At 49.3% G+C, this 12046-nt stretch overlaps 1 protein-coding gene across 2 annotated transcripts in view; it reads left to right on the top strand.

Annotated features, from left to right (window-relative positions):
- Nucleotides 1-3010: 3010 nt before the first annotated feature.
- Nucleotides 3011-12046, top strand: part of LRRC72 (leucine rich repeat containing 72) — a 40272-nt gene continuing 31236 nt past the window's right edge. For both annotated transcript variants that reach the window (XM_089776674.1, XM_075922277.2), the window contains exons 1-3: nucleotides 3011-3141; nucleotides 7913-7986; nucleotides 11288-11357. In XM_089776674.1, coding sequence (XP_089632800.1) covers nucleotides 3115-3141; nucleotides 7913-7986; nucleotides 11288-11357 — 171 coding nt within the window. In that variant the 5' untranslated portion in view covers nucleotides 3011-3114. The remainder of the gene's footprint in view (nucleotides 3142-7912; nucleotides 7987-11287; nucleotides 11358-12046) is intronic.

The raw sequence follows: 12046 nt of genomic DNA, 5'->3' as shown, positions 1-12046 counted from the left end.
GTCAGTTTCAGCAGCGGCTGACTAGGGGACGCCTTGGACAGAGCAGCTGGGGTGCTGCTGGGTTGGTCCAGTAGCGCCGCCGCTCCTCGGCGCTACTGAACCAACCCAGCAGCACCCAAGCTGCTCTGCCCCAGGCGTCCTGATTCAGCCGCTGCTGAAACTGACCAGTAGTGGCTAAATCAGGACGGCTGGGGCAGAGCAGCTGGGGTGCTGCCTGGTTGGTCCAGTAGCGCCCAGAGCGGCGCTATGGGACCAACCGGCAGCGCCCCAGCTGCTGTACCACAGGCGTCCGGAGCAAAGCCGCGGAGCACGGGGGCAGCGGGACAGCCCAGACGCGCCGTGGCTGTCCTGCTGCCCTCAGGCTCCGCAGCTTTGCTCTGCTTTGCTCCCCGTCTCCCTGGTCTGCAGACCAGGAGGACGGGGAGCAAAGCCGCGGAACATGCGGGCAGCGGACAGCCCAGACACGTCTGGGCTGTCCGCTGCCCGCGTGTTCCGCAGCTTTGCTCCCCGTCCCCCTGGTCTGCAGACCAGGGAGACGGGGAGCAAAGCAGAGCAAAGCCAAGGAGCACGCGGGCAGCGACAGCCCAGACGCGTCTGGGCTGTCCACTGCCCGCGTGCTCCGCCGCTTTGCTTCCTCTCCCTGGTCTGCTGGAGACCAGGGAGACGGGCCCCGTTCGTAACTGCGGATCCGACATAAGTCGGATCCGCGTAACTCGGGGACTGCCTGTATTTCAAAATAGTGCCTGGGTAGACAGGATGGCTGCAATTATTTCAAAATAATTGGCCTCTTGCCCTTCCCACAGCGCCCTGCTAGCCACTCTGTCTACCCTTATCAAAACTCAGTAGTTCCCCCTCCCCTGTAGCCCTTAAAACTGCAGCCTTAGGGGAAAGGGCTTGTGGCAGACAGCAGGTCCTGACAGCCCTGAGCCACCCTGCATCTGCCAGTGCATCAAGGTAGCTCAAAATAAGCAACTCTGCTGCTCCCACCCAGCCCTCCAATACTCCCAGGGAGCAGTCCCCCATCTGCCAGGACCCTGCCCAGGAACAGAAAAGACACTAGCCTTCCTGATATGGTGTGGAAATCCTGAATCTTACTGAGATTTGGGGCGACAAGACCAACCTCTAGGATCTCTGCACCAGATGCTGGAGCACCAACATCTATGGCCACATAGCGGATAGCCTGTCCACGAAGGGATAAGCCAAGGTCCGGCAGTGCAGCTCCCACTCCGGGGCAGAACCCCACACCTGCCCCTACTACTCAGACCTGCTGCAGTCCCTCCCCCCCAGTAGTAGACTCAAAGCTTGAGACACCTGTCATCGTGCTGCTGGGGGGCATAGACAGAGAAGAGGAGGAGGAGGAAGAGGAGGGGCTGAATGAGGCCAGCACAATCACCCTCCTGACCCTGGAGTCTGTATGTGTCCCAGGCATCATCTGAGGCCAGGGGAGCCACATCAAGTGAGTGTCATCATTTTTCCTACACTCACAGGATGGAGGTGATGGGTAGTGAGGGACAGCTGTGTGCTCCTTGCTTGGCCTTGGCATCCTAGGAATTGCGCAGCAGCCATGCACTTGTGCTTTTTCCTCTTTCCTCTTTTTTTTTTTTTGAAAGAACTCCCTCTTCCACGTCCACACATGCCTTCTTCCGAAGAGCTCTTCAGGAAAAAGGCTTCTTCCTCGTAGAAAGAGGCTTACTAATGTCGGAAAAACCCCTCTGTTTTTTTATTTCTTTTTTGAAAGAACATGATTGCGGTGTGGACGTAACTCAGGTTTTGTCGGAAAAATAGCCATTTTTCCAACAAAACTCTGTAGTGTAGACATACCCTAAGTTAGATACCACAAAACATTTTATCTTATTTTTTTCTTATAAGCATTTCTGACTTTGATGCCTCATTAATTATACAATTTATTATTTTATTTAATCCACTGTGTCTGAATAACTATTTAAAATAATAAACTGGCATATTAGTCCCTTAAAGAAATAACAGACTTAATATATTTGTACTATCTAAGTGAGGGCTGAGTAGTACAGGACATATATTTCTGGGAGTGGGACACTGGGGCCATGCTGCAGCATAACCAAAGCTGTAAGGAGCCAAGGTGTGTTTGGCTAGCTGCTGCACACAGATATAGCTGGGGGTAACTTACTTACTGAAGGCCGTTGTGAACAGTTGAAGTTGGAGGTCATGTAAGGGCATTGTAAACGTCACTCCAGGTTACAAGGCAGGGGTGACACAAATATTCATTAGTCTGGATTGTGCCCTGGGATGTCACACTCCCATCACAACAGCTACAGTAGTAGTATGCTTCACTGCTTATGCTACTCTTTGGCAAAATGGAGTAGAGTGATTTGGATAATGGTACAGTTAGGAAGGAGCACATAGCCTGAGTGTAGATCCAAAGAGGATGCCCAGCTTTTTCCTTTTGCTCTCAGGTTTTTCCTTCCTTGAGGTCTCATGCCAGGGAGCATTCTTCTTTCTTTCCTCTTTTCATGCTCAACAAACTCTGAGAAGAGCTCAGATGTTAGGGGCACAGGCTCCACCGGGGAACACAACTCTATTTCAGCCGCTCCCCCTTCCTCCCACATGAATCCCTCGAGGTCTAGCACAGCCTTCAACGCATGGTCCTCTCTGGAGGCTCAGGGAGTCACCCTAGTGTTAAGCCTGTCACCACTGCTATTTCTTCAGGGGTCCTGGGACCATTCTTAGAGGGGGGTGCTGAGTCATTGAAAGCAACTGTAAAGCCTGTACACGATGGAAGGCCTGGCAAGCCGGGGTGGCGGTGACACCCACCCCCCCTCCCAGTTCCAGCACCAAGGCATCTCTTGCAACTAAGCACCCCGGCCACGTGTATCGCTGTATTAACTCCCCGCCGTCCCCAGCGCGCTACCGAGCCCCACCACGTCCCGCGCACGTGTCCCCATCGTGCCCACACCGGCCGGCTCCCTCCGCGCGTGCCCGGCGAGGGAGATTCTGAACTGCGCGCGCCCCCGCAACCCGCCCCCCCCCCGCCCGGCCCCCTCCCCTCCCCATTCCCGGCCCCTCACTCCCCCGCCCTCGGCGCTGAGGCCTCTTTGCTCTTTCCCCACCCTGGTCGCTTAGGAACGGGAAGCTAAAATGGCGGCCAGCCGCAGCACCTGCCAGGTGAGCCTCTCCCGTCCCGCCCACTGCCGGGGGCCGGCCGCGCCCTGCTCCCGAGCCCAGCCCAGTCGCCAGCCCGCCCGGCTCTGCGTCACCCCGCGTGTAGCTCCCGCCCCGGTACGAGCCCCGCTCCAACCCCTCCCCCGTCCGTGTGCGGGCAAGGTCGCTACAGCCACCCCCCCCCCCCTTGGGGTGCCGCTGAGCCCGCCGTCACCCCTCCCCCCTGGGGTGAGAGTAACCCCCAGCAACCCCCCCCCCTCCCCATGGGTGTGAGACTGGCCCCACAGCAACCCCTCCCCCTCCCCATGGGTGTGAGACTGGCCCCACAGCAACCCCTCCCCCTCCCCATGGGTGTGAGACTGGCCCCACAGCAACCCCTCCCCCTCCCCATGGGTGTGAGACTGGCCCCACAGTAACCCCCCCCCCTCCCCATGGGTGTGAGACTGGCCCCACAGCAACCCCTCCCCCTCCCCATGGGTGTGAGACTGGCCCCACAGCAACCCCTCCCCCTCCCCATGGGTGTGAGACTGGCCCCACAGCAACCCCTCCCCCTCCCCATGGGTGTGAGACTGGCCCCACAGTAACCCTCCCAAGGGAGTGAGGCAGGGATCCCCCGGGGAGGCCCCTACACAAAGGCAGTGCGAATGGGGCCGCCCCCATGGCTCCCCAAGTAAGCATGAGGGGCCTCCATTAGGGCAGCGGGTCCATGGCTTGAGCTCAGGCGCCCTCCTTCCCCCTGCAGTGGGGAGCCCGGGCTGGTACTCCAGCCTTGCCTTCCCCCCACTACCCCCCAAGGTTGGAGTTCCAGCTTCAGCTTCCCGCTGGGGGCAGGGCAGGAGAGAAAGCCTCGAGCCTCACTGTGCAATCCAGCTCATGGGGAAGAAGTGCTCTCCCTCCCCGGGCCGGGGGAACGGCAGCACATGGGCACACTGCCAGGCGGCTTTTCCCACTGCCCAGAATCTGGCCAATGGGAGCAGTGGGAGGTGGTGTATGGGAATGGCGCAGGGTGCGAAGGCAAGTGAGTGCCCCCTCATCCCCAGACCCCTGCACTCCCAACCCCCTCACACAACCTACACCTCCACCCCACTCCTGCACCCTCTCCCCCCACCCAGACACCCTCCCCTCAGCCTGCTCCTTCACCCTCCCCTGCTCCTGCCTCCTTCCCCTGGCCAGACACCCTACTCCCAGCCTGCTCCTGCACCCTACCTCCCATCCAGACTTCCCACCCTCACCCCCTATTGCAGCCCCATTCCTCTTGCTGGCAGTCTTGCCCTGCACACTGAATCCCCCATTTTTGTACAAACCCTAGAGCCCTAAGGGGTCCACAAAATCCACTAACCCAGGAATCCCAGAAGAGTAAATCTGGGCTATTGGAAGTCCTCCCTGTCCCTTCCCCTCCCCCGGTGGGGCTGGAGGGCGAGAGGAGTGAAGTGTCTCAGTTGGGGCCACATCAGAGAGAGTTGGAGGATTTTTGAGGGGTTTGTTTGTTAGTTTGTTTTTTGCTTCTCACTTGTGTGGTCCCCAACTGATTTTTCTGGTCTGTGCCTCAGGCCCAAAAAAGATTCCCTGACCATGAATAAAGAACACACAGGAACCTTTTGTGTTGGACATAAATTAATATTTTACTTTATTTAAAATTAAGTTTGATAAACTAACATGAGAAAGTTAAAGCACCACTACTGTGTTTAATAATTTAAATCCATATTTCCTTTCTTACTGGTTTAATTAACTGTTCTCCTTAGCTGCAGCACTAGCCAATGGCTCAGGCATAATTATGAAATTAATGGTAAGTTTCCATTTGCAACTAGTGGTCCACGGAAGGGTTTACATTGAGCCAATGGACCACGGGCCACAAAGTTTGAGAACCACTCTGTTAGGGGGATGGGAGAGAATTGTGTTGCATGGGGATGGGCAGGTGAGGCTGGTGGCAGCGCAACAGGGCTGGGGGAATGGCACCCCCCACCTGCGAGGAGCCACACACGCCCAGCTCTGCTGGCTGGAAGCCCTACCTTCACTCACCTGCTCTGCGAGTCTAGCACCAGGTAAAACAACAGCAGGCAAAGGCATCCAAGGGGATGGGTGACCATGACGGCCGCGCTGCCTGCCATGATCCCAGAAGGTAAATTCTATAAAACCTTTATTACTATATAAATTTTAGTATAACAAAATTATTTGAACAATCATTGTTTACACTCAATTTTTTTATTAACCTCTCTTATGCATACTCATTGCATGACAATTTTGAACACCTTCATATTTAAAAAAGTTGTGGTCCACATTTACCAAAAAAAGCACCTCCTCACAGAAATTCTTGTGTGCGGGCCTGCCCCCTCATAGCAGCATCTCCTTCCACTTTCTCTCCATTGTGGTGAGAGGCAGTGGACCTATGCAACAAAATCACCTTCCATCCCGTCCCTACTGATGAGAGACATGCCTACAGAAAATCTCCGGTTCTTGCCATCCCAGCCTAATAATTCTGCTTGTTCTTCCCCTATGTCATTTTATCACTAAAGGGAAAGAGGCTTTTATACATGCAACAATCTCCGCATATACCCCTCCATTCTTTCCATCCTTACAAAGAAACCTCTAAAATAAACAGCAACATGTCACCTCCCAGTTTCTTCCTAACTCCTTGAGGATGAAAACACACAACTAGTATAATGAGTTGTCTTAGAATATCAGAATTGTCCCAATTTTGAGCTTCTAAGATTCAGTCCCATTAGTATTAGCCAGGCAGCTGGATGATTAGCAAATATGCCCATCCATCTCTGTGTGCTCTTTCCTCTCTTTGCCTCTCCCTTGTAAAAATGTGACAGCTGTTGGATTATGGTGGTCAGTATGATGAGCTATCCTATAAACCACTTTTTGGTACAGTAGTAAGGAAGATTCACTGAGGAAATCTCTGATCTGAAGTAGGGATATTAAATATTGATTAATTAACTAATGGAATAGTCTATGGGATTTCTATTGACTATTCGATTAGTCGATAAGGACTAGAGCATGTTCTGCCTTTGAAATGTACAATTTCAAAGATTGAAACACCACATGGAGCCTGGGGCCATCAGGGAGTCCCCAGGTAATCCTGGATTCTATTCAGTACTTCTGCTTAGAAATGTACAAGAGCCCCAGTTCGGCTCTTGAACATTTCAAAGATTGAAACACTGTGTGGAGCCCAGGGCCAGCGGGAAGTCCCCTGCTGACTGTGGGCTCCATGCAGCGTTTCAGTCTTTGAAATGCACAAGAGACCACACTGGGGCTCTTGTACATTTCAAAGCGGATGTGCCTGCATGGAGTCTGGAATCAGCGGGGGACTTCCCGCTGGCCCCAGGCTCCGCACAGTGGTCCAACTTTCTTGTACAGGCTTTCTTGTACATTTCAAAGAGGAAGAGCTGCATGGAGCCTGGGGCCAGTGGGGGACTCTGAGTCCCCTGCTGACCCTGGGCTCCACGTGACATTTCAGTCTTTGAAATGCACAAGAGCCCCTGCTTACATTCCTAATCTGAAGAAGTAGAAAAACTGAGCCCTGTGCAAACACAGCCGAATTGTCCAGGAAGTTGTTGCAGCAGTAAGAACAGGACATAGATTCACCACTTTCTTAAGGAACACAGGGAGGGCTGGCTGGGAAAGGGATGACAGGGAGAATTACATGCCTGAAGAATAAGGAGGAAAGAGGCTGAAATGTTGGGATTTAAGGAAAAGAAATACATTTTTCTTAACCTTCTCCTAGATATTGAAACTGTGCTGTGCCACATATTTGCATAATACATATTGTTCTGATTTGCATTTTAAAAACAAACTGGTCAGAAAACATTTTTTGTTAAATACATTTTTCATTAAATTTTCTAGCCAGCTCTTAATTACTCTACAAACTGCAAAATCCTCCATCCCCAGAGAAGCAAGCAGAAACACAGAAGCAGGCAGACTGGAGAGACTGCACTGTTGCTTTGACATTCCTCAGTGAGGAGAGCTCACAGAGCTACTCCTGATGCTGCTCCCAGCAGCTGAGAATGCTGTGAGAGAATCCCAAAAAGCACAGGAATCAGCTCTGCCTTTCCACAACACTGCACTGTGGGATGTTTACTTACATTGCTTTGCTTTTTCTGTTGACAGGGGAGCTAGCAATGTGGCCATGAAATGTCGATAATGGGAGGCAGAAAAAACAGTTTGACCCGTTTTTACTTTTGCATGTCGACAGCACTTTTGATGCCAAACCTTCCCAGTGTAGACAGCCTAAGAATGCATTGCTTTTATAAAATATACCATGGTAATTTACTGTTAAATCATGAAAAATTACAATTAAAATTACATTTGTCAAAATAAATGGGCAAGTTATATTTTGTGATTGAGCAGTTGTTTCTTTTACATCTTATTTAATCACTTAGGTTCAAATCCTGCACACATTTATCTATGTACATTTATGCTCACTGTGCAGTTAAACTGCATATGTGCTTGCAGTATCTGCACTTCATTAATTTTCAAGATTTCATCATTTACAAGGGTCTGCTGGTTATTAGCAAAAATCCTGCCCTTAAGAATGCACAACTTCTGGGTAGTGTTTTTCCCCAGATATGTAGCAATGTATCTATTTAAAGAAACAAATATGACAAGAATAAAAAATCCTGGAGTAAATGTACCATAATTGTAGATATCTTATTTTTATCAATTAAAAACAAAAGCTTGAAGTTTCTGCTCTCTTTACTTTAAACTTTATTGTTCTTATTTGCAAGATTTTTATTTTCAGGGATGAAGTCTAACAAATTATTTTTGTTATCAGGCAATAGAAAATCAGCTAAAAATCTGTGGCTTTAAGAGAGATATGGATGTCTCAGTGTTGTACCTTGCTGGACAGTAAGTACAATTTATAGTACTAATACAGAGGGGTTTTGCATTTAATAGATACAGGTACACCATTTATGTTAGTTTTTGTAGTGCTGTGTATGTTAGATATTCTGAGAGAGTTATTTATATATAAAGCACACAGTAAGTATATTTACACAGTGCATGGTGGACCACAGATAAAAATAGAGCAAAACAGTGAAATTTTGCTGACATTTGTAGGCAGACTAAATTTACAACAGCTGTCAGTGTAGATCCAGTTTTAGCATACCAGGGCTATGTCTACACAGCAGCGTTATTTTGGAATAACTGATGTTATTCCAAAATAACATAGTCCTCGTATATACACAAGCAGTTATTTCAACATAATGTCAAAATAACGTGGAGCTAGAGGACTGCTTTCTCCAGCTCCTGTAACCCTCATTGTACCAGGAGTAAAGGAAGTTGGGAGAAGAGTGTTCTATTTTGAAATAACTGCTGTGTATAAAACTCCAAAAGTCAAAATGCTACACAATTAGCATAGCTCAAGTTACATAGTTTATTTCAAATTTAGCCCTACTGTGTGGTCGTGCCCCAGTGCTTGAACGTACATGACTTTATAGAGCTCTGCGTGACCTTCCAGCAAAAGGAGGAGAGAAACCAAGTTTCATGTGCTGCTCCTTGCCTGACCAAATGGATTGTAAAGTTAGGTGCGAAAGATAGCAAGAAAACAAGAATAAGGTCAGAGTACAGGAGCATTGTTGGTTAAGAACTGCCAGATATTTGACTTCACTGAAGTAATCTCCTGTAACTACCAGGAAGCAGCAAAAGTACCTGTCTGTATGTTGTCCATCCCTCACCTCCTGCAATGGTCCCGGTGTTCCCAAGTGTGAGAGCAATTTGCTGCTATCTAAAGAAGCAGTAGGACAGCTATAGTGATTTCTTTTACCTAAGGTGATCATATTTCTCTATGCTGAATACAAGACATTTGGTAAAATTACTCCTATTCAAGCAAGTTCAACGGCGATAAATCAGAACTATTGGGTACAAACATTCAGATTAACATCAAGTTGACTGAGCCCGTGTTAAAAAGAAATACTGACTAGCTGGTTTCTATTTCCTTTCTTATTTTTACGGTAAGTCTTTATGGTTCACATGGGGAGAGGTGATACCTACACACTCTCATACACTGCTGTGGGTAGGAGCCTGCTGCAGCCCAGCCTCTCCCACTGCACCATGTTGCAGGGGGGGTTGCTCCAGCGGCCAGAGAAGTGGCTCAGCAGAGAGGGAACCCAGGGAACAAGGCAGTCCCATTCTCCCTGGATGTAGAACAGAGGGTGGGGAATGAGGGGTACAGAGAGTGCTAAGCCACTGCTCAGGGGCTGCTTTGGAGCTTGCAAGTTTCTGTCCTGAACAAGATTGAAGTTATTTCTTCTCTACTCCCTCACTCCAGAGCTTAGCTGAAGGACAGACAGGCTTCCTTGTGACACGCCTTTGGCATAGACAAGGCTTGGTTCCTATTGCACAGTGCCCTAAGCCCAGGCACCAGCTCTAGGCACTAGCAAAGCAAGTACGTGCTTGGGGTGGTACATTTCCAGGGGCAGCTTTTGGGCCATACTTGTGTGTACTGTACTGCCCCCGTTGTGCTCCCCATCCGTAGTCACCTGCTAGCAGCAGCCCCCCCCCTCATGCAGGCGTTCCAGTGCCCAGGCAGGTACCCCATAGCCCTGGCCCCCCACGGGCAGTGCTGCCCAAGTTTCTTTCCCGCGGGGCCGTGACCTGCATGTGCCCCGCTGCGCATACCAATTGACCAACCTGCACCACGTCACAGACCCAGTGGGGCCCTGTGGGGGGAATGGGAGGGGGAGGGGCGCAAGGCCCTGCAGGGCATCCATCCGGAGGGGGTGGCCAGGGAGCCCCAGCTCCTCCGCCCCTCTCCACCTGGTCACCGTGCTTGGCCGTGCAGGGCAGCAGCGTCTCCCCGACTCCCGAAGGGGAAACTGAGGCAGCAGGGAAGCAACTTGCCCCAGCCAGCCGGCGACAGCGCCAGGGACACAACTCAGGCGTCCAAGCTCCAGCCTGGTGCTCTGAGTCATTCGGGTCTGGTCCTGGTCTCAGGCCGAGCTCTTATCCCCGTGCCGGGCTGTGCTGGGCCAGATCCAGCGGCCCAGGCCAAGTGCACCGAGCAGAACACCCCTTCTCTGGGTGAGATTGGGAAAAGGAGGCGGTAGAGGGGAGGAGAGAGGGTGGGAAAGGAGAGGGGGAAGCAAGGGGAAGAAGGGGAAAGGGAAGTTCCGGGCTCAGTGTTGGGGGTCTCGCTGGACCAGCTTGATTTTCATGCAAACCTGCTCCTGGGTTTGCATGTGGCCTTTGGTGGCCAGACTGGCAGCTATCCTGCCACAGACAGCCCCGTTCCTCTGTCTAGTGCAGAGATCATGGACGTTGGGGGCATCCCCCCCAAACCTGAAGCAGGTCCATGATCTCCGCCCTGGACAAGGAAGGCTCCGGGCCCTGGTAGGCTCCTGGGAGCTGGCAGACTGCTCCTGGGGAGTGGTGGAGGGCTGGCTGCCAGTGGCTTGCTGGCTCATGTTTTGGGGCCACTGGGACAGGGGCAGTGACTGCTGGCTCTGGGCTGGCAGGCTTGGAGCTGGCACAGGCACTGTGGCCAGAGTCTACCCCTGCATGTACAGTCTGAATGGTGCTGCTGCTGAAGTTCTCCGATCCCAGGAACAGGGGGTACAGGGTAAGTAACTTCATGTGTTTACATAGTGCAGGTAGTTACATAACATATTGATCACAACACCAATTCTTAATGAAAATATTACTTAGACAAGTAATATTTAACACTAGAAATATCAGGAAGTGTTGGAAATGCTGAGTAATATATCCTTCCATTTGTTGGGTTTCAGTTTTCCATCTTTTTCTCTTTGGAACCATGCCTGGTATCTCCAGGTCACACTTTCAGTAACAATTTTCCCATTGGCTTGTTGTCTTCCCAAATGTAAGAATTCTCCTCATGTGTCATAAGCAGGATTTCTGGGGAACGCAAAGCAGCTGGGACTCCTACTGTCATAATAATTTTTTAAAATGTCTTTTTTCAGATACATTGAATTCAATTTCAAAAATAAGAGTTTATTTTCTTTACTACTTCATTACTTTGTTTGGTTTCACTGATCACAACTACACTACTGCTGTCATATTATTTTGTATGTCTTTTTTTAAAAGGCTCTGCAAAATTGTTTTATAATGTTTGTTTAATATAAGTTTGTTGAATAGTAAAGTAAATGGAGTAATTAAGAAATATTGAGTTAGGCAACCTTTTTTTTCTTCTCAGAGGACTAAAAGAAGTCCCTAATTTGTCACGATTTCAGGTCTTAAGGTATTTGTGGCTCAACAATAACAAGGTAAAAAGACATTTTATTAAAATGTGAATACTGGTATCTAAAATAAATTTTTATTACTAATACTTTTGCTATTACAAAACATTTAAAAATTACAAAATTGGTAGATATAATTTTTTAAATATTATTTCTAATTTCTTTACAAAAAATGTAAATTGATTAAATTGAATGCAATATATTTAAAAAACCTCTTTTGATATAATAGTAGGTTATAAGTTAACAAGTTTTCCCTTAAAAGAATAATGAATTATATTTAATCATTTAGTTAATTGAAAGGGTTAAGTATCTCTGCTAGAGTTCTAAACATAGAGATATTTTAGAAAGATCTACTGTATTCTCCAAATTAAAAACCTTCCAGAATTAAGGTATTGAAAAATGTGTTTGCTAATATACCTAAGATTGTCAGTTTCTGTTGTCACCGGAAGGCAGTAGATTGGTATGCTGCTCCTGGAGCAGCCTCAGAGGAAAATTTGTTATGACTCTGAGGCACGGTTTTCCTATTAATCTCTCTGCTGTTTCACGGAGAGAGTAAACTGTAACAGGTCTATACCTGCCCCAGTATATGCTCTCCCACAAACCAGGGTAACTACCCTGGTAGGCACTGAGAGTTAGCAGTAGATTTGAGCTTTCGCCTGTCCCACCCTCCCATCCATCTCAACACCTCTAAGAGGAAATACAGTAACTCCTTTGAG

The sequence above is a fragment of the Pelodiscus sinensis genome, chromosome 2 (genome assembly GCF_052426305.1).
Source record: "Pelodiscus sinensis isolate ZL-2025 chromosome 2, ASM5242630v1, whole genome shotgun sequence".
In the NCBI taxonomy this organism is placed as follows: Eukaryota; Metazoa; Chordata; order Testudines; family Trionychidae; genus Pelodiscus; species Pelodiscus sinensis.
This window is presented reverse-complemented; position numbering and strand designations above follow the sequence as displayed.